The 21944-nt window shown below is 47.0% G+C and overlaps 1 protein-coding gene across 1 annotated transcript in view; it reads right to left on the reverse strand.

The window, feature by feature from the left end:
- The window catches only part of SRRM4 (serine/arginine repetitive matrix 4), a 156400-nt gene that overhangs the window by 2853 nt on the left and 131603 nt on the right, over positions 1 to 21944 (reverse strand). Inside the window, exons 8-11 of the mRNA XM_024758711.1 lie at positions 21654 to 21810; positions 8514 to 8815; positions 5259 to 5450; positions 2 to 66 (exon numbers count right to left, since the gene is read on the reverse strand). Of these exons, the coding sequence (XP_024614479.1) occupies positions 2 to 66; positions 5259 to 5450; positions 8514 to 8815; positions 21654 to 21810 (716 nt within the window). The remainder of the gene's footprint in view (position 1; positions 67 to 5258; positions 5451 to 8513; positions 8816 to 21653; positions 21811 to 21944) is intronic.

A 21944-nucleotide genomic window follows, 5' to 3' on the forward strand; every position in this document is an offset into this window, starting at 1 on the left:
GAGCTTCTGCTAGGCGGGCTCCTCTTGCCAGAGTTGGAGGAATAGCTGGGAGAGCGGGAGGAGGACCTGGAAGAGAGGAGACAGCCTCTGAGGGGCCTGCTGAGCTCTGCCGGGCTTGCCCCGTCTGTCCAACGTTTTATTCAGCTGGTCTCCAGGCCTTTTTACTTCTGGAGGCCAGGCAAAGGAACCAAGCCCTTACCTGAGGATGAAATCCCCTCCCTTTTGGATGGTTAATAATGATATCAACCACTTCCCCTTATTGAGTTCTTCCTCTCTTGGCCACGTGTTAGCTGTGTGACCTTTGGGCAGTTGATTTCACTTCTCTGGGCCACTACTTTCTGATCTGTAAAATGGGGGTAATTGTACTTACCCCATAGAATTGTAAATTAAACGTGTAAATTAGGGTAAATTACTTAGCATCTTGGCATATAGTCAGCACACAGGAAATTTTTATTATTATATGAGTATTATATATTCTACTATGTGCCAGATTTTGAACTAATTTTTTTTATATCTTTATCGGAGTATAATTGCTTTACAATGGTGTGTTAGTTTCTGCTTTACATATATCCCCATATCCCCTCCCTCTTGCGCCTCCCTCCCACCCTCCCTATCCCACCCCTCTAGGTGGTCACAAAGCACTGAGCTGACCTCCCTGTGCTATGTAGCTGCTTCCCAGTAGCCATCCACTTTACATTTGGCAGTGTATATATGTCAATGCTACTGTTTCACTTCGTGCCAGCTTCCCCTCCCCCCACTGTGTCCTCAAGTCCGTTCTCTACATCTGTGTCTTTATTCCGGCTCTACCACTAGGTTCATCAGCACCAGTTTTTTCGATTCCATATATGTGAGTTAGCATGCGGTATTTGTTGTTCTCTTTCTGACTTGCTTCACTCTGTATGACAGACTCTAGGTCCACCCACTTCATTACGAATAACTCAATTTCGTTCCTTTTTATGGCTGAGTAATATTCCACTGTATATATGTGCCACATCTTCTTTATCCATTCATCTGCTGATGGACATTTAGGTTGCTTCCATGTCCTGGCTACTGTAAATAGTGCTGCAATGAACATTGTGGTACATGTATCTTTTTGAATTATGGTTTTCTCAGGGTATATGCCCAGTAGTGGGATTGCTGGGTCATATGGTAGTTCTATTTTTTTTTTTTTTTTTTGCTGTACGTGGGCCTCTTACTGTTGTGGCCTCTCCTGTTGCAGAGCACAGGCTCCGGACGCGCAGGCTCAGCGGCCACGGCGCATGGGCCCAGCCGCTCCGCGGCATGTGGGATCTTCCCGGACTGGGGCACGAACCCGTGTCCCCTGCATCGGCAGGCAGACTCTCACCACTGCGCCACCAGGGAAGCCTGGTAGTTCTATTTTTATTGAACTAATGTTTTGTGTATATTATCTTATTTAATCCTCAGCATTTCCTAGGGTTAGGTACTATTATCAATCCCATTCTATAGATGAGGACACAGAGGCAGAGAGAGATGATGTATTGGGTTGGCCAAAAAGTGCCTTTGCTTTTTAAGTAAAAATAAAAGACACATTGTTCATTTTCACCAGGAACTTTACTGAACAACATATTCACCCTTTTGTTCCACTACCTTCTGCCATTTTTCAGGCGACTTCATAATTCCATCTTCCCCAAACTTTTTATCTTTTTGAGCCAAGAACTGTTCCAGATGCCTTTTACAGTCTTCCAGGGAATTGAAATTTTTTCCATTAAGATAATTTTGTAAAGACTTAAATAAATGGAAACCTGAAGGTGCAATGTCTTGTTCAAAGGTGGCGGATGAATCAGAACTTCCCAGCCAAGCTGTAACAGTTTTTGCCTGGTCATCAAAGACACATGTGGTCTTGTCTTACCCTGATGGAAGATTATGCATTTTCTGTTGACTAATTCTGGATGCTTTCCATTGAGTGTTGCTTTCAGTTGGTCTAATTGGAAGCAGTACTTGTTGGAATTGTTTGGTTTTCCAGAAGGAGCTCATAATAGAGGACTCTCTTCCAATCCCACCACATATACAACATCGCCTTCTTTGGATGAAGAACAGCCTTTGGTGTGGTTGTTCATTTCGCTCGCCCCGCGATCTCTTCCGCTCCAGACAACTGAACAGTATCCACTTTTCAGCGCCCACCACAATTTGTTTTAAAAACGGAACGTTTTCATTACGTTTAAGTAGAGAATCACATGCGGAAATATGGTCAAGAAGGTTTTTTTCCGCTTATGTGGAACCCAAACATCAAAGCAATTAACATAACCAAGCTGGTGCAAATGATTTTCAACGCTTGATCTGAATATTTTGAGTCTGTCAGCTATCTCCTGCATGGCATAACGCTGACTGTTCTCAATGAATGTCTCGATTTGGCCGCTATCAACTTCACTGGTCTACCTGACTGTGGAGCATCGTCCAGTGAGAAATCTCCAGCACAGAACTTCGCAAACCACTTTTGACACGTTCGATCAGTCACAGCACCTTCTCCATATACTGCACAAATCTTTTTTTGCATTTCAGTTGCATTTTTACCTTTCTTGAAATCATAAAGAATAGTATGCCAAAAAAGTTGTTTTTCTTCCATCTCCAATATTAAAATGGCTACACAAAAATTCACCGATTTTGATGTCTTTTTTTTGAAATTTTGAAACTATTTTTTTAAGTTTATTTTATATATTTAATATAATTATATTTAATACTTTTATTAATTTTAATATAGTGTTTTCCTTTTAACATCTTTATTGGAGTATAATTGCTTTACAATGGTGTTAGTTTCTGCTTTATAACAAAGTGAGTCAGCTATACATATATCCCCAAATATCCTCCCTCATGCACACTGATATGACAGCTGTCACATACACTCTAACAAAATTGTTTTGAATCAAGTTAAAGACAACTAAGTGCTACTAGAGCCATCTTACAGAAAAAACCAAACAAACCTTTTGGCCAACCCAATAATTTGTTCAAGGTCACTCGGCTGGTAAGGGGTTTGAACCCAGGTCTGTTTGGCTACAAAGTGCTCCTGACTTCTGCTAGACCACACTGTTGTGCACCCGAATTACGAACCCCTGTGCGATTTCCAGTCTTCTTCCCTCTTGCTAATGCCTCCCACGTTTAGAGAACGACTGCCTTGCTTTCTCCACCACTTTCCTAGGAACATCTACCCTTCTTTCTCAGTCTTTCAAATAATTTTCATCTCACAGTTGCTGATTTGATCTGCTAGTAGTTCCTGCCAGGGTTCAGAGGGATTATGTGGCCATGTCTGTGTTCAGTGGGAAAGAGGGCTGTGATGGATTAGCAATGTCTGCTACAGGCACAGGAATGAGTAGCGGGGGACACTCTCTCATGCTCTGTTTTTGCCAGCTTTCCCTCACAGGAATACTAGCAAAGTTTTCCCGTCCTTTTCAGTTTGAAAAGAAGTCTTGCTCTGACTTGCCCTCACCCAGGTGTTCCTTAGCCCCTTCCTACTTTCTTAGGTGATCATAATAACCATTGCCTTGGGACTCTATTCTTACATGTTGCCCAGCGTGATGGAAGGAGTGTGGACAAGTAATACAGCTCCTCCAGTCTTAGTGCCCTGGGACAGTGTCCAGCTATGGCCCCTGAAAAATTTGCTTTGCCAACTTGCTCTTTGGCTATATATTGAGAGACATTATAAAAAAGAGTTACGATGGAACAATGCTTTTGGACACTTTGAAAGGACGTCAGGCATTTCTAGCCACTGTACCACATAGTGTCCCTTTTCTGTGGAGCCATGTGAATAATTTTTCATACTTAAAACTCAGAAATAACTGCTCTTCCAGGCAACTGGTTCAATTTTTATCTTTTTTGTTAATAATGTAAAGGGACAATTTCCCTTTTTGCCTTGTCTGCCAGGGAGCTCAGAGTCACATTTGCAGCACACCTCCATAGCAACAACCGTCATCCCTCGGTATCTGCAGGGGATTGATTCCAGGAGTCCCTGCAGATACCAGAACCTGCAGGTGCTCAAGTCCCTTATATAAAATGGCATAGTATACTGAATACACTGGCCTTTCATAACCAGGGATGTGGAACCCACAGATACAGATGGCCAACCATACAGAATGGTAGGACATGGCTTTGGGACTTAACCTTCCTCCTGATTTAATTTTATTTCTCTCAATTTTCCTTTTAGCCTGATTTGCTCTTCTACTTATGTCACTCCATCATGTTGAATATTTCTGTTAGCTTCCTTGCCTCCTTATTTTGAATGAACTGGTCTTGAGGTAACCACCTACGTAAGCAACTGTTTTTTGATACGGTTGCCGAAGAGGAATAGTTGGGTTGCTGTTGGAAGTTCTTGTTTGTAGAGGGAAGCTGGACTCCATGAAGCTGTGGGTTGATTAGATTGGATGGAATCTTCCAATTCCTGAGATCGCATGTCTCTGCATTCTGCCATATCGTTATTCCACATGAGAAAATCAAACAATAACCAGGGGTTATTAGAATTGAGTGGAAAAGTGAAAAAAATGGGCACAATTCTTCTCCCTGTATCCATGCCCCTTGCAGTGTGATTTTGCAGTTCCTCCCACTAAGAGGAGCATCCCTTGCATCTATCTGGATTGGTCCTCTGACTTGCAATGGCTAAGAAAACAGCTGAAGAGGTCATGCCTGTTCCAAGCCGAGGCCTTGCACACTACTTCTCTCTCTTGGAACCCTGCCATCACCATGTGAACGAGTCCAGACAAGCCTGCTGGAAGATGTGAGGCCACATGGAGCAGAGATGAATCAGCTGGGGTCATTCAAACCAGCCAGCCCCCAGACAACCCACCAGCTGATGGAAGACACATGCATGAACCCAAGAGAGAACAGAAGAAGAGCCACTCAGCTGAGCCCAGCCCAAACTGCTGATCCACTGAATCAAGAACCGACGAAAAACTTATTGATACGGATGCTACACTGGGGGGATAATTTTTATGCAGCAGAAGATAACTGATACACGTGAATGTATCCTCATGCCAATGACAACAATCAAAACTGGTATTATATTCTAAGTACTGATCTAAGTGTCTCATAGTCCTCAGAACAATCCTTCAGGGTAAGTGTTGCTACGGTTTTCATTTTGCAGGGGAGGCAACTAAGGCTCAGACAGGTTAACTGACAACCAAGGCCACCAGTGAGTAATAGATAGAATGGGCATTCAAACTCAAATCTGTTCCACTCCTGTCGCCTGGTGGTCAAACGACATCTCCAGTTACCTTAACTAGCTGCAGAGCCAAGGTCAAAATTGCACTCACCTTTTCCCAGAGGAGGTGGATCGGCTCCTGGTGTACCTGGGGGAGGTCCTGGGGTTTGGAGATCTGGAGGAGTGGGCGCTGGCACAGGACGAGCTGCGGGAGCGCCCTCTCATGGGGGAGCTCCGGGCTGTGGGTGGGACCAAACTGGACTTCTTCACCTCGGTGCACTCCAGACAGGGTGACTGGAATCCTCTGCAGAGGGGAGAATGGCTGTTAGCACTGGCCCGCCCGCTGGTCCAGGGCATCTTCAGCTGATACTCACCTCCGTACTTTGCCTCGGCTGTGGTGCTCTCAGAACCCCCCATCCACCTTTCCCCGTCTTACTACCTCTGGAAAGACTTCCCAGACCACGGATGTTAGTGGAGCAGAGATAGAGTAGGACACATACCACAGGGTGCGTGATGGGTATGATCCAATCACATGGTGGAAGATTTCGTCCCTTTCCAGTCCCTCTGATCATATGAATGAGAAAGCCCGGGATGGGTACTAGGGGGGTTTTACTGTCTCTTTAATGCTTGCAATCTCCCAAAGAGAGAGAGAGCAGGCCTGAGACTCAGAACCTTGGGCAGGCAACTGTAACTAACCAGAATTAAATACAGTGATTGAATCAATGTATTTTCACAGGTGCATTCTATTGAGGACAGGTGATACAAATTTTCTATTTAAGATAGTACTACAAGTTTCCTCATATTAAAAAGTGAGTTTATTAAAGTAAATAAGAGTAACAGTAGTATCTGGATACAGAAGGACTCAAGAAAGTGACATGTAGTTGGTTTAAGTTGGGAAACTGGCGTAGCCCATTTTGCAGATGGGGGACTGGAGACCCAAAGAAGGGTGGAGGCTTGTACAAATTCACCCAAAGCACAGGGTCCTGTCATATTCTCACCTTGCCTAGAACCATGCTGGGTTCCTGTTGGTTCTCAGTAAGGACATGCTCATTGGGATTGGGCCAAGGGTCAAGTTCAAATAACATTAATGTAGTTTCATCCTGACCCAGCCCCTGCCCATACGCCATTCTCAGCTCTGGCACTTCCCTCTCTTGACTCCAGCCATAATGGACTACTTGTCCCTCCTGGAATATTCCTATTCCCTTCCTTGTCTGCAGGCTTTAGAACATTCTCACTGCCTGGAACCCTCTTCACTTGACAACTCCTACTCATGGTTCAGGCTTTCGACCCCCCTAAGGCTGGTTGTGTGACCTCCATTGTGTTATCAGAGCCCCCAGGCCCCAATGCCTCCCCCCACCCCTAGATGGCTCGCTTGGTCTTATAATTGCTGTCTCCCTCCCCCAGACGTGGAGCTCCCTGGGGACAGGACTCATGTCTCTCTGGACACTGTATCCCAGCACCAGGACAGAGCCTGAGACAAATGTCCTAGGTCATTGATAAACAGCTGTGGAAAAAATAGGCTGAGCCCCTGCACATCCTGGGAGCTTCACAGCATCATCTCATTTAGCCCCCAACAACCCTAGGAAGTTGGCACTATTATTATCCCTTATTTACAGAGAAGACCCAGAAGGGTGAGTTGCTTGCTCACGGCCACCCAGAGTCTCAAACCCTGATCTGTCCAGCCCTGAAGCCCACGTCCCTGCTACCTTGCCAGCCCCTGCCTTTACTGTCTGTGGTTCCCCTGATTTAGAGCTGATGTCTCTTCCATTCTGCCCTCTGCTCATAGCTGACATGACATAAATAGCCACGGATCTAAAGATCATCTATACTTCACAGTGAAAGGCTGGGTCTAAGTTACTTAATTTGGCTGTCCACATAGATCAGATTAAGCAGGTGACTGCTAAATGCCGTTCAGGCTTAACTCCAGTTCTGGAGACAGATCTGTGTTTCAATCCCGGTGTCCGCCCTTATTAAGTGAGGTTCTTAACTGCTCTGAGCTTGGTTCACCATCAGCTAAAAAAGAATTATAACACAACCTATCCCATAAAGGTTTCAGAAGGAGTTTAGGAAGATTATCTATGGAAAGCACCTGGCATAGTACCTCAGGGCTCCATAAATACTAGCTGCCGTTATTATTTTTGTTGTTGCTATTCTCAGTATTTCCTGCATAACAGCCCTGAAGTATATGAGTAGATATCTGGGAACATCACTGCCTGTTCTTGGAGACATGGACGTTTGCTCTGACACAGCCCTGGCTCCCAGCCGAGCTTGGGTGTGAACTGAGGCCAGGGATGCCCCGAGGCAGGCAGATCCATCCCTCTCCACCCTCTCACCACTGGCAACCACTCATCTTTTCACCGTCTCCATAGCTTTGCCTTCTCCAGAAGGTCTTGTAGTTGGAATCGTAGAATATGCAGCCTTTTCAGATTGGCTTCTTTCTATTAGTAACGTGGATTTAAGTTTCCTCCCTGTCTTTTCGTTGATTGGTAGCTTGTTTCTTTTTAGTGCTGAATAGTATTCCATTGTGTGTATGGACCACAGTTTATTTATCTCTTCACCTATTGAAGGATATCTTGGTTGCTTCCAAATCTGGGCATGAATAAAGCTGCTATAAAAACATCCATGTGTAGGTTTTTGTATGGACATAAATTTTCAATGCGTTTGGGTAAATACTGTGGTATACTTTAAAATGACAGTGACTTTAAATGTTAGACTTTCTCCTCTGATTATTGGCAAACTGATATCTGTTTTTTCCTGCCCAGCCTCCATCCCTCCTCCTGATAACAGTACCCTGCTTTTCCTTCAGAGAACCAGACATTCCCCAGTTTTAGTGTACATGGGAAGACTCATTAGCCCTGATGGTGGCATATGACAAGTTCTAGCCAAGAATACTGCATCCCCTGGGCAGTGTGATTGGTCTAGTGTGGGCAGATGACCCAAGCTGGGCCAAGCAGAGTCAATGAGCACTTGCCCTGATATTCTGCTGAAATTCTCGGGAAAGAGGCATTTTCCTTCCATTGGCTGGCTAGACGGATAGAATGTTAACTGGATGGCATCTTTGCCAATGCTTTGGGAGGATCTGCTTGAAAATAAAGCCAAGAGAGGGGGAAGCAGAACTGAGAGATGTAATAGGAAAGACAGATTCCTGATGACATATTTTTTGAGACCCTGGATCCAGCTATACCTGAAGCTGATCTCCTTGGATAGTTTTTTCAAAAATGATGCCAATCTCTCTCTCTCTCTCTCTCTCTCTCTCTTTCTCTCAAATAAAAGAGCTGGAGTCTGTGTGTGTGGTGTAGTGCTAGGGTGAGAGACTGAGATTGTGGAGCTCAGGCAGGACCCCCTCCTGCCACCCAGGTGCACTGACCTTGACTCTCTGCCCCTGCTGGTGGGGGAGAGATTCTCCAAAGCGGCCCCCTCGTTCTGGGGGGAGGAGGTGGTGAAGGAGTTCCCTGAATCAGAGGTGTTGCCGCTGTTGGGGCCCCGGCTCTTGCTCAGGCCCCCAGTGGGGCTCTCCTTCTCCTGACCCCGAGACCTGGCTGAGCTGATCTGCATGGAGGGTGGCGAGGAGGTGTCATTGCCCGAGTCATACTCCTGGGAGCGTCCTCGGGACGTGGCGAGCAGCCTGGCAGTTCTGGTAAAGAGGGTAGCAGCCCCCGGCCCAGTGATCTGAAAGCAAAAACACCCGTCGGACACTGCTGCGCGCTGGGTCTGCGGGCTGTGTCTAAATAACCAAGAAATGTTTACCATCATGATGCACTGCAACGAAAGGAAAGAGAGAGAGGAGAGGCAAGAAGAGACGCCAAAAGACAAAAGCACAAATTCCTAAAAGAATACCACAGAAGGGAGATCTTTTCTTTACCCCCTTCTAGGATAACTGGAAGATTTAGGTATCATGCAGAGAAAAAAGCATGCGATCCAGATTAAACCAAAGAAAAAGGAAATGATACAAAATTTAATTTCTACGGAATTAAACGAAAGCAACAACTTAAGAGAAGGGGGGGGTGTAAACACCCTTAACCTAAAACAATAATAAAAATAAAGAAAAGTGGGGGGAAAGAAAGGAGGCTATGGGCCTGAAAAAATATATCTTGAAACTTAAGAACAAAAAAAGGAGATAAAGCCAAAAATTTAAACGTCAACCAGATCCTCAACAAATTTGACTTTTTTTTTTTTAAAGAAAAAGTTGCCCGAATAGAACCCTAAACAAATATCACATGGGGAAAAGAAATGAAATAAAGATGAGAGGTTTTTTTTAATATAAAGTCAAGGTCACAAAATGATATTTTAGTAGTTTTCAACTAAAGGGGAAAAGAAAGAGGGGACAAAAAATAAAAAATGGAAGTCAAACTGTCTGACGGAAAACAAACAAAAAAAAGCTCTCTACGGATATCTGCGTGTGTCCTTTTCCCCCTGGAGAAGGTAGCTAAGGCGCTCGAGTGGCTTCTAATAAATTCTCTCATGTCTTTGCGGATTATATCCACTTACCAAGCAAGAACTCCTCCTTTAGTAGGTAGGTAAGGTGTAAGAGAAAGGGAAGAGCGGGCAAGGTGAGTCCATCATTAGAGTCGCAAATGACAAGAAAAAACACACACCTTTCTGTACATCCTCACACTTGGCCCTGAACTTTGGGTTTTGGGTTTTCAGTGTTCTTGACAGGTGAAGCATCACTTCTGGTTGGCTTTCTCAGTAACGGGACCTCAAGCCATCAACACTAACCTCATCAGTCCCTTAATGCCCAAGTTGGATCAAGAAACCCTTGCTGACAATGCAGACGGCGGCTAGAGTTCGCATCAATCTAAGGTGTCAAGATGGGGGGCGGGGAACAGGGAAGGTGTGCTTGTGACAAACGGCTTTGGGAGGGGCTGCCTTGGGGTGCCTGGGAATGAGGAGGGGTCCCCAGGATCCTGTGTGGGGCTGATCTAGGACAGATGAAGGAGTAAAGGAGGCGAGGGAGAGACAGCCCTCGGGAAGGCTATGGTGTGTTTAGAAGTACAATGGATGGTTTTCTTTAAACGTTCAGACCAGTCTCACAGCTGGGATGACATAGTGGGTTTGGTTCTGGTCCAGCAACAATACCATGCTTAGATGTGGGCAAGATGGACCTCTGCCCTGGGTCTCCTCCAGCAATAACCATCCCTTTGGGGTGAGAAATCTATGGGGCTGAGAAGGCACCACCTGTAAACCACTCCCCCTGAAATGACTCTCTGGGGACCTGAAATCGCAGAATTCTCTGTTTCAATGACCCCTGAGTCCCCTTCCAGGGTCTCTGCAGGATCATCTACGGATCTACTCTCCCAGGGGTAGACCATGCTTCAAGCGCGCACATTCCTAGGTCAAAGTGTGGCTATTTGAACAGAAGTTGGATGTTCAGGCTTAGGTGTCCGTGTGCTTGGGTGGGAGGTCCATCACGGTGCTGGACAGTGCAAGGACATGGGGGGAGAATGGGAGGGGCCAGGGCCTCGGGGCAGTTTCTCTCTACACTGTCATGTTGTGGCCTGGCGCTCCGAGGGGTCCAAGATTCTAAATCCAAATCTGACTTTCCAGATCATTTCGAAGGTATGTTTGCCAAGATAGGAGAACCTATTTCATCTAAGTTTGATGGCTTGATTTATAAACATTTGCATATATAGTGTGTGGCTCTCCTTCTATGCGCTTGTCCCAGGCCCTGCAAATATTAGTGTAGGCCTCACCATCAAAAGCCTGCTTCTCCCACCCAGTTTCTCCCATGCACCTTGGGCCTAAAGAAGGGGGACTTCTGGGCTTTCTTAAGGAAACCCTTCTGCCTTCTCAGCAGTTGGTCATGAGGGTGAGATACAGAGACAACGGAACTGTGAGAATAACAGTGATGACTCCACCAGCTCAGGATATCAGCTCCTGGAGCTGGGGAGGTGGGACTTCCTTTGCAGATTCTCCCAGGAGGCTTTGCACACAGACAAGGTGGTGGTCCAGCTTTACCAAGTTCCACCCAGCGTGGCTGCCACTGTACATGCTTGGCAATCTGGCTAGCTTTGCTCTGGGACAAGGGACCTCAAAATAAGGTTGCCCAAGTGGGGTTTTCTAGTGTGAGACTTCTTTAAAAATTAATGTAAAGGCCCTTTTTCCATTCAGCTCCTTTCTGTCTTGCAGTTTGCAAGTTGGATGCCATATCCTTCCCACCTCTGAGAGTTCAATGGCTACATATGTATTTCCACCACCTCTGTCAGGAATGACAAAGCATCGTGCCAGGCAATTAGATCCTGGGACCTGGGCTCTCAGGCTGGGGCTTGGTCTGGGGATGGGCTCATGGAATCTTTGTCTCAGAGACAGTGAATGTTTGGTAGCCAGTGTATCACAAGTGACTCAGGTGAACCCCTCCTGGAAGGAACCAGGCTGGACCATGAATACAATGGTTTCCAGTATCCTATGGCTTTTGCTACCTGGAGGCATCCAGTCTGGGCCTTTCTCTGCCCAGGTACTTGTTTCCACCCTGACTACTAATTTCAAAGGATATGTCCTGGTGCATCAAGAGTCCCCAGGGGGAAGGATCTCCTGAACATAAGGCTCCTCGGGGCTCGTGGATATAGAAGGGGACTTTGCCCTTTTCACATTCTCAACCCCACATCCTGAGCTCACAGGGACACTTTCAGAGTGTCGCTACCTGACCACGACCACTATCCACGTGCAACTTGTGTGATCAGAACTGAGAAGTCTCTAAGGCATCATGCCCTCCCATCGGCACGAAAAACAGAGATAAATGTACTACTGAAATGCCCTCATTGGGCTGACCCTGGGGCTTGAAAATACCAACCTCTCCTGCTTGTTTAAAAGTCCCATTTCTTTGGATGAATCTAAATTCTTTGACATGTGTGACAGTGCCGACACTTCACAGCTCAACCCTGTGTCCTTCACAAACCTCATCTCTTCCATATACCCGCCCCCCCCACTCTGGCCCCCACGACCTTAGGCCAATCGATTAGAAAGTTTTCTCGGTTCTACCACCACATCTCGCTCTCCCAACCCCAGGCCATTTGCCTATGCCATTTCCTCTGCCTAGAACACTGTTCCCCTCTTCCTCACTTCACATGGCTGAGTTTATTCATCTTCCAGTTTACATATCACCTCCTCTTGAAAGCCTTCTCTGAGCCCCAGGCCAGGACAGCACAAAACTCTCTACTTCACTCATTCTAACATTCACTCTTTCATTCATTCACTCGTTCATGAGTGGCTTCTGTCTGCCACAGCACTCTTACTGGGGCGAGGGGGCAGTAATTGCTTGTTTTACCTCCTGTCTCCATCTGGATGGGCTGAAAGTTGGGGTCTTGAGACCAGCTCAGGGCTGGGCATGTGAGCCAGAGAGAACCTCTAGAATAAAGTTTTAGGTCCAGGCCAGTGGCAAAGAGAAGGAATGCCCTCTGCTCTTCCTCCTGGCCCTCATCAGACCTAGGACCCTCAGAGAAAGCACACAGGAGCCCAGTCTACACATGCTCAACAGCATAAGTTCCAGGCTAAGGTGAGAAGTTCCTGACCCGAGGAGCCTTCCAGATGAGACAAGCGGTGTTGGGTCTCCTTACTCCCTTTTCCACCTTCTGCTATTCTGGGAGGTCAGGTTAAGAGATGAAATGGGTCTGGCCTCTTGCACGCAACAGGGCTGCTGGCCCATGCAGTGACTTTGCTCGGGTGCTAGAACGGTGCTCCCCCTGGGTCAGGAACTCGAAAATGGTGCCCCACTCTGGCCAGACAAATTAGAAAAGAGATATACCTTTCTCTGGGCTGAAGCAGCCCCACATCGGTTTTCACAGCGGGCTCGACAAATGGAGGGCCGGTGGGGTGTAACTCCAAGGCCAGTCACCCTTGGACAAGGCACAACCAGTGTAACATGACATGCCCAGCAGGTCCTGGAGACGCAAACCTGCTCCCCCTGTTCGGCCTGCTTTAAGGATTACTTTGAGGGCCGCGGGAAGGGGTGGTGGCCCGAAGACTTGCATTCCTGCTTCCTTCAGCTGAACTCTATGTGGTTTTGTCTTTACCAGTCTTGATGGGCTCTATCTCTGTTTCCAGGTGATAGAAACATTTTCATAAACTCAGTAGGGATGTCTGGATCGTTTAATGGCCTCTTAGCCTCAGATTCCTCCTTCTCCAGAGCTCTCCAGTCACCCCACACACGGAGGAAAGACACAACGGAGGGGGGCCAAAGGCAGACTGTGGGGTGTGTGTGTGTGAGCGTGCGTGTGTGTGCGTGCGTGTGGGAGTGATGCCATGATAATGCAGGGGAGACCTTCGTGAAGTCAAGGACTTTATGACAGGCAGATGACAGAGGCCTCTGTGCGCTCGCCTCCCATCTCTAAGTGTCTCCTTCCTCGTCAGATGTTCACTCCCACTCCGCATGGAGGATGCAGACTGCTGCCCACTGGCTGCTGGCGTGACAGGATGGCTCCCCCGCTTTCCTCCCCGTCTCCTCATTTAGATAACAGGCCACTCACAAGTTGTCTTTGACGAGCTCTTCTTCATCCACTGGAAATTTCTCTTGTATGCACATAACTGCTCTGTGCCCCTGTATCCCCAGCTTAGCTGCAAAACGGTCTTCAAGAGGCCCGCTGGGAGGAGTCATCCTAGACCCACTTTTGTCCAGGAACAATGCCCTCATGGTACCCGGGACCCCTGTCTAAGATCTGGGACCCTCATACCAGGGCTCTCTTCTGTGGTCCACTCTGACCCCTTCCTCCATCCCAGACTTGCCCTTCTTTTTATGTCTTCACAAAGGCCTGCTTTTGGGGCTTGGCACAAAAATTCAGCCCCTGTAAGATTTGCTTAATCACCAAGTGAAACGCGCCTGTCTTCATATGGTTCTCCTAGAAACTGAGACAGGAATTTCAGTGCTGGCCGTTTCTTTGAGGACAAGGAACTTCAGTAGGAGAGTGGGGGCAATGAACAGGGGAGAGAAGCAGCCAGATGAAGATGCGTTATCAAGCCAGCTGCCACAGAGGGCTTCTGGAGGACACCCTGGGAGCCAAGGCAGAGACGGCTCCAGAGTTAACCCCAACCAGGGAGGGAGCTGTGATATTTATACACCAGTTCCCTGCCACTCATGGGTTAAAGGCTGCACCCAAAGGGTGTCAATTCTCTAGTAGGTCCAAACTGCCACCCAGCCAAACAAAGTGGTCTTTGGCAGCCAGAGAACATTACCTGGAAGCTGGAAGCTGGCAGTGTGTGAAGTGGGGAGGGGGAGGGGATATAAATGGACGGCATCTGTCTCAACACCCCAAACCACCACTAGAAAACGGACGGGCCAAGTTATACATTGTTTCAGATATGCTTTCTTTAGCCCATTTACCGGCTAAACAAATTTATGTTCGACAATAAATTTGAATGAACTGTCAACATTGTAGAGTGGGGCAGGTCCACATAACAGCCCATTTCTACTTCATGCTGAAAAATGAGAGGATCTGGCAAGATTGAGTCGACATTCCTGCTTGGTAATAATTGGCTTGTGAGTAATCGCAGCTGCCCCTTTTGGAAGCAGCACAAGCTCTCCCGGCCCCAGGCCTTATGGGTTCCCTGCTGCTTGTATCTATTAGCTGCCTGGCCCTTGAGACAACTAAGTTTGTGACCCTCTGTTCTAAGTGTTCGCTGCTACCCGGATCTAGCTGAAAGCAGCACAGACACGGTGCAACCTGTATGTTTCATCTCTCCCTTCCATCTCCCCCATCTCTGCCCTTTCGAACCCTCTTGGACTTTGTCAATGAAAGGAACCGGGAGACAGAGTCATGAAGCCATATCCAGACCTCAGAGCTATTACAAGCTTTTCCCTTCTGGGTCAGGATTGCTAATCTCAGATTTTTTTAAGGACAAACTGGTTTTCACAAACTCACGGCCACTGGGAGAAAACAAACGAATACGTTCCCTTTATTCTCTTAGCCCCTGCCAATGTGAAGCTCCAGTTTTTGTTTTTGTTTTTCTTTTAAACTCATAAGCTTGCCTATTCTCCTTTTTCCTTAATATACTCAGCGTCAACATTCGGGTTTTTCTAATAAGTAATTAAATCCCCCCACCATGAACTCCAGCTCCTGGTGTTTCACTGGGAGTTTCTCTCAGCCCTCCAGGGAAGCCGGCACTGTTATTTATTGTTTTTGTTTCAAATCATTATTTAATCAAGAACGGGGGAAAAGGCAACCTCTCACACTTCAAAACTTACTTTCGGCTGAATTCCGAGATCAAGAGACAGCACAGCCTAATAGGTTACAAAAATACAATCAAGAAGAGAATTCCAATTAAACTGAACAAGTCCATTTACTGAACTTCAAATGGCTCCATGGAGAGAGATGGCTATATATTTTTTTTCCCTCCCTGCCATATGGGGGACTGGAAATTCTCATGTGAATGTAGAGCTGCATGGCAGAGCTTTTAGCTAGAGGGTTCTGCTTATTCCTTTTTTTTTTTTTAAACCTTTTGTTTCACAAAGACATTAAGTTTATTTTCCTCATTGTTGTTCATCTTCCTTTGCACATTAATTAGGAAGACATCAAAAGACTGGATTCATTGACCTGTTAGGAGTTCATTAGAGAGGGGAGGAATGGAGAAAGACAGGGATCTGCTGAGGATGTTGGGAAGATGACAAGGTCCTTTAGGGCTGGGGTGGTCCCACAGGGCTGTGCACTGAAGTTGACCTTGGGCCTGAGGCCAGATGTCTCTCCTTCCCTCCGTCAGGAAGCTGAAGGGGACCAGCAGCTTCAACCTCATCATTTCTCGGAAGCCCCTTTTGAGGGCCCTCAGCCCACCTCTTCTTGAAAATTTCTACATGGATCCAGTCAGGCAAAATTTTCACCAGTCCAAATTGAAATGAGAAAAAAAAAAGTTCAGTGGAATGAGTTTTTCATCCAACGAAATGCATTTGATTTAAAGGCTCATCCTTTCTTCTGAGGCCATGTCTATTTTTCCTCTTCAGATGGTAAATGTCCCTTTCAGTATAGAAAATGGTGGTTTTCTTTTTCCTGTTCTTGCTTGGCAAAAGTAAAAGTTGACAATGCTATTCCGTTTTCCATTTAAAAAGAATAACTGGTCCCACAAATGCCTCAGTCTCACGGCCCCCTGCTTCCGCATTTTAGTCCCTTTGTTCTCTAAATGGCAATGAATGGCATTGGATTAGCGAGTCTCCTAGTTTGGGCAAGAGCTCACTTTTGCAGAATGTACGTGAGAACCTGGGTCAGAGGTGGGAAGGCTGGACCCTCCATACATGCTCCCTCAGCCTCATTTCCCCTGCCTTCAAAATAGGAGGCATATCCTGCCATTCTCCTAGAGTTGTTCTGAGGTTCACCTGAGATCTTGGATATAATTACACTTTTTGAGGCCAGAGATGCTTCAAAAACATCATGTCTGCTTTTACTGGGGGCAAGTTTAACCCAGCCATTATGATGACAAATCAATAACACTAGCAACTACTGTATACTGAGGGTTATGTCCCAAGCATCAGGCTAAGTTTTGCTCATAAAACAGAAGCTGCATGAGGGTAGAAATCTCCTCTGTCTTGTTCACTGCTATTCACCCAGTGCCTGGCACATAGTAGGGGCTTATAAATGAATGGATACCTTATCTCATTCCACCCTCACAACCGCTCTGTGCAGTAAGTATGCTTATTAGTTAAAGGTACAGATGAGGACACAGAGGCCCAGCGAAGTGAAATGACACAAGGGAAGGCAAGTAATTAAGCACCTGGACTCTGAGGGTAGACTTTCTGGGTTGAAATCCTAACTTCTCCATTTAACAGCTGTCTTTTACTTAAGTTTTCTAGGCTGCAGTTTCCTCATTGTAAAATGAGGATACTAGCGGAAGATCCCCTGAAAGGCTATCATGAGAAATGCATGAGATGACACATGTAAAGAACTCAGCCTAGCACCTCGCACATAGTAGGTGCTCAGGAAGCATGAGTTATGGCTGTTATCCAGTCTCATAGGGAGATGAAATCAAGAACTCTGGAGTATCCGAATCTGCTTCAAAGTTCCTGTCTTCATCACTGTCACCTCTTGCTTCCTACTATTCACAAGTTTCATGAGGTCCTCTTTTACGGAGCCCAAGTTTTGCCTTTTTTTTTTGCCGTATCTGTGCTGATTTTTGTTGGCAAGGGTTATGTGGCAGCTGTTGGCTTGCTAGAGGCAGAAGGAGGAGAAAGGAGGAGACTGCCCTCTCCTGGGTCTAATTTCAGTCTTGATCAGCCCCCTTTAGATTCCCTCTCCAATTAGGATAGACCTCACAGAGAAGCCCCTGCTAGAGGACAGGGCGTGGCCAGACCTTGGGGCCACCAACCTCTCTGTCATCCAATAGGCCCTCTGGCTATCACAGTAAGCTTCTGAGATACAAGCCATGATTCATACCAGCTCCCCTTCCTACTCATTGGGTTACTGACCTAAGTCACTTCACCTCTCTGAGCCTCAGTTTTTCCATCTGAAAAATGGTGATAATGGTGGCATCTACTTCAAAGAACTGTCTTGTGAATCAAATGAGAAAAAAAAAAAACCGTGTAAAGTATGTGACAGTGCCTGGCACACAGTGGTATTTTGCTATCTCAGTAGCCATCTCAATTGGGTGAACTCCTACTCATCCTTCAAAGCCCAGCTCACATGTTCCTTTATTTGTAAAGTCCTCTCAGACACCAAGATCTCTTAGACATTGGTCCTTCCTCTGTGGTCCTACTACATATTGTACTTGCTTCCGTTACCTCCAGGGGTGATATTCAAAATATCCAACAACTGGTTGAGTGTGGGTACTGCCCCATCTGCAGGTAGCTGGCCTTGGCACTGAAGGGCTGCCAGGTATCACCGTTTATCTGCTGGACTGTGAGAAGGTCCAGAAGGTACCAGAGGAGGGAAGGGATGGCTTTGTTGACTGGGGGATGGGTGGTGACAGGGTCTGTTTGTCAACTGGTGTGCAAGTATTTGAATATTTGAACAGTGGGGCAGTACTAGCGTTCACCGACTCAGTCTCAGCCCTAATGACAACGCTTATCCTGCTGCATTGCAGCCTTCTGTTGACCGCTAGATGGTGAGCTCTGGAATTCAGGAAGCCTGTTTATACATCGCTCTGTCTCCCTAACACCTTGAACAGAGTTGACTGAGTGTAGATAAGGAACAAATGAGGCCATGAAGGATTCACTCCTTGGGACCCTCCATTTGGATTTGGGCTCTGACCAAGAAAGAGGGCTTCAGGTTATCTTTAGCTCACCAACTAGAATTTTAACAAGATACAACCCACTTCTGCATATTCATGTATGCAAACAGGCCCCCTTGATGTAATGTGCCCACCCCTGATTTTTAAAGAGCTCTGCATATGCGATGCCCACCATGGAGTGTGGCAGGAACCATGGCATAGGAGACCCCTCACGCTTGGGCTCCTGTTCACCTCCAGAACCCCCAGAACCCCATCTCCTTCCCTGGAATTCTTTCTCCATCCTGATTCCAGCCTTTGTTTCCTGCTTCCACTGGCTAGTTTCTCAGTTGTCACCTCCTCTGCCCTAACCTAACCCTAACCCCAATTCCCTTCCCTGCCTGCCTACCTCCTGTCCCATCTCAGCATTCACTGTTGTGCATTGTCTTTTACAATTTTTACCTTGTCTGTCTTCCTTTTAAGAAAGCACAGGCTGTTTCTTATTCACTGGATCCTGAGAGCCACATCAGAGCTGACCCTTTATAGATGCTTAGTAGATAACTGGTAGATTTGAACAAGTGATGGAATGGGTGACTCAATGACAATGACTGTGCTGTTCTCTTCAGCAGAGAGCTCAAAAAGATCTTGGGGCCAGGACTCTTGGAAAATCTTTGGTCCAATGTGGTATCCTCCTCCATCCCTGCCTGTGCAGGAGAGAGGATGAGAAAGAGCCCAGCATGGAGAGCATCCAGAGGACCAGACTTGAGGGGCGTCTGATGCCCCAGGAGTCAGGCAGCCACGAGCAGGGTGGGGCTAGCCATTTGGGCTGCAGCTGCCACTGAGGATGGGAGGAAACTGAAAGCAGGGGAAGCAGGGCTTCTAGCTGTGGTCTCAACTCATCCACAGACTAGCCTGGGCCTGGAACCATTCTACTATTACTACTCCACTACTGTCGTTGCTACTACCGTTACTACTTCCATGGTTAATCCTGCTGCTGCTTCTATCCACCGCCAGCAACCTAGCACCTACCACGTGCCTGTTACAGTCTGAAAGTCTTACTTACGTTGAGTCATTGCATGCTCCCAACATTCCTCTTATGAAGTAGGTCTTATTATTTTCCTCATTTTGCAGATTTGGAGAAAACTGAGGCACAGAGAGTTTGTGTAACTTGCTCAAGATTCCACGGCTGGGAAGTACAGAGCCAGCATCTGGAATGTTTTCATCACAACACCTGCTTCTATTTGCTGATCTCTGTCCCTGTGCCGAGCACTGGGCTCGACTATGTACAAAATTACTCTGCTTCTGTCCCCAAAACAAGGCTTTTGAGGAAGAGGTTTATTATCTGCAATTTTTTTTAACAGATGAGGAAACTGCAGCTCAAAAAGGTTTAAATAACTATCCCCAGCTCGCAGCCAGGATTTGACCACATAAACATAGTCCCAAGTTTTTAACAACTCCGACCTGCCATAGCCCGTGGAAGTCATTTTTCTCCTGTGAGTCCAGGTTCTCTGTTTGGAATCAGGGTATTGGATTAGGTGAGCTCTTAAGGCCTCTGCCTTCTAGGTACGGATGAGCTTTCTGTTCTTCTAATAGCAGCTGGGCCCTAAGAACCAACAGCCAATCTGGTACCTCACTCACTGGTGTGAGAGGACCACAATTTTGGGGTGGGGGGGGAGTCAACATTCGGCTTTTTGCAACACCTCGCACCTGACTGGTTAGGAAACCATCCCAGGTGAGAAAACACAAGCCAGTTGCTCCCAATGGCACTTTTTAATGAGGGTCAGTTAGGGCCACCGAATGGGCTGCCATAAATACCATGACCAGGGAGACGGGGTGGATTTTACCAACTTAAAACCATTCTTCCACCTCTTATTGCTTGTATTTTCAATTTATTTCTACCTTTGCAACAATTCCTTTGGGACACAAATGGGATAACCATGCTCATTTTCCAGTTGAGGAAGCTGAGGCTGGGAGGGGTAAAAGGATTTGTCCTGCCAAGCCAAGACTTGCCCCCAGGCCTCCGGACTCCCTGCTTTACTGGAAAGACCTTTCATAGGACATTCGCGGAGGGGAGAATGCAAGTGAGCATCTACCATCTGCAAATACTGAGCAACTACAGGTATCTCTACAAAGGGAGGCCCTGAGGTGAGTTGTGGATGGCTCCAGCTAGGTAGAAGATTTGGGCAAAAGTAGACCTTGGTGATACATGGTGCCTTTACTGGTAAAGAAGAGTTTCCCAGAATGCGCTGGAGATATAACTATTATGTCAACCAGACCCAACCAGTGCTTATCACCTTCTCTTCCTTGACCTCTCAGCAAGAACCCCTGAGCTATTCCTTACTTCCACCTCATCATTTCTAAGGGAGCAGCTCTCTGAAATTTTCAGATTTATGCCTAGCTAGAGGAGACAGGTCCCTTCCCAGCTGTTAGCTGTAAGCATAGGGTACGTCTGTGTGGAATCTCCTCCTATTTGTGTGTCTGTCCCTTTAGAGTCTATAAAAGGCCTTCACGTGATTTCTGTTATTGGATATCCCCAACAATCCCACATGGAAGTGATATTATTTCAAATTTACCAATGAGAAAACTAAGTTTCAAAGAGGTTAAGTGACTTTCTCAAAGCCACACAGCTAGGAAGTTGAGCTCAGACCCAACTCCAAATCCCTTGCTCAGCAAACTTCCTGGCATCAAACTGTCTGAAGTTGTATTCCAGGCCTCCTTCTTGACCTGAGGGACTGTTGCGTGATCCCATTCAAGGCCGGGTTCCTCGACTGGATTCGCTCTTGCTTTACTCAGTGGCTTCACTCCAGACCTTAACCCTTCTGAGCATCGGCTTTTCTGTCCCACCTGTGGAAGGGACTAGTGAGGGCAGCTGCATCCTCAACTCCCTGAGATCTTGTGTGGACACGAGAGGCCGAGTGCTATCAGCTTCTTGGAGGAAAATTCTCGCATACATTCAAGGCCGAGCTTACACAGGTGACATCAAACCCCAGCTGCTCGTCAGTGCTGCAGCCTAGCTGTCAAAGATGCAGACGTCACCGCAAAGCTGCAGTGCCTCTGCTGCCTCAAAGACCCCCTCTTTTCCTTCCTCCCCAAAGAAACCTCCTGTGGTGTCTCATACATGCTTTCCTGCAGATGTCACTCTGGAGGCCAATATGTACTTTCCAAGTTCCCCTGACAAAGAGCCGGGGGCTTCGGGTTTTTCCTGTCCCCCCAAGCCCCCACTTCCCAAGCCGCCAAGCCGAGTGCTGCCAAAGGCTGGTGAATGACCATCTGGTTAATCAATAAGGAGGTCTGAAACCAGTCGGATATTTGCCCAAAACTGAATTAAAATGTGTCATACACTGCCCTGAACTTGTGCCTCCACCCCCTCCAGGCTGTGCGGAATACTTACTACACCCCTGGCCGACAGGAAGCTGAGCATCTGCAGGGGCTGGCTGGGCGCGGGGCTGGACCGGGCCTCAGGGTTGGCCTTGCAGAAGCTCTTGGAGCAGCGCCGAGAGTGCCTTCGGCGGGACTTCCGCCCTTCCTCGGGGGACTGGCCACGGTGCCTGGGTGCAGGAGAGAGAAAGCTGAGGGTCTTTTGATGGAGAGCATGGCAGAGAGGTGACTGAAGGACCAATAGGATCTGAGGACAACAGAGCGTGTTTGGGTGTGTCTGTATGAATTACGTGTGCATCCACCC

This window comes from Neophocaena asiaeorientalis, unplaced genomic scaffold (assembly GCF_003031525.2).
Source record: "Neophocaena asiaeorientalis asiaeorientalis breed wild unplaced genomic scaffold, Neophocaena_asiaeorientalis_V1.1 scaffold77, whole genome shotgun sequence".
In the NCBI taxonomy this organism is placed as follows: domain Eukaryota; kingdom Metazoa; phylum Chordata; class Mammalia; order Artiodactyla; family Phocoenidae; genus Neophocaena; species Neophocaena asiaeorientalis.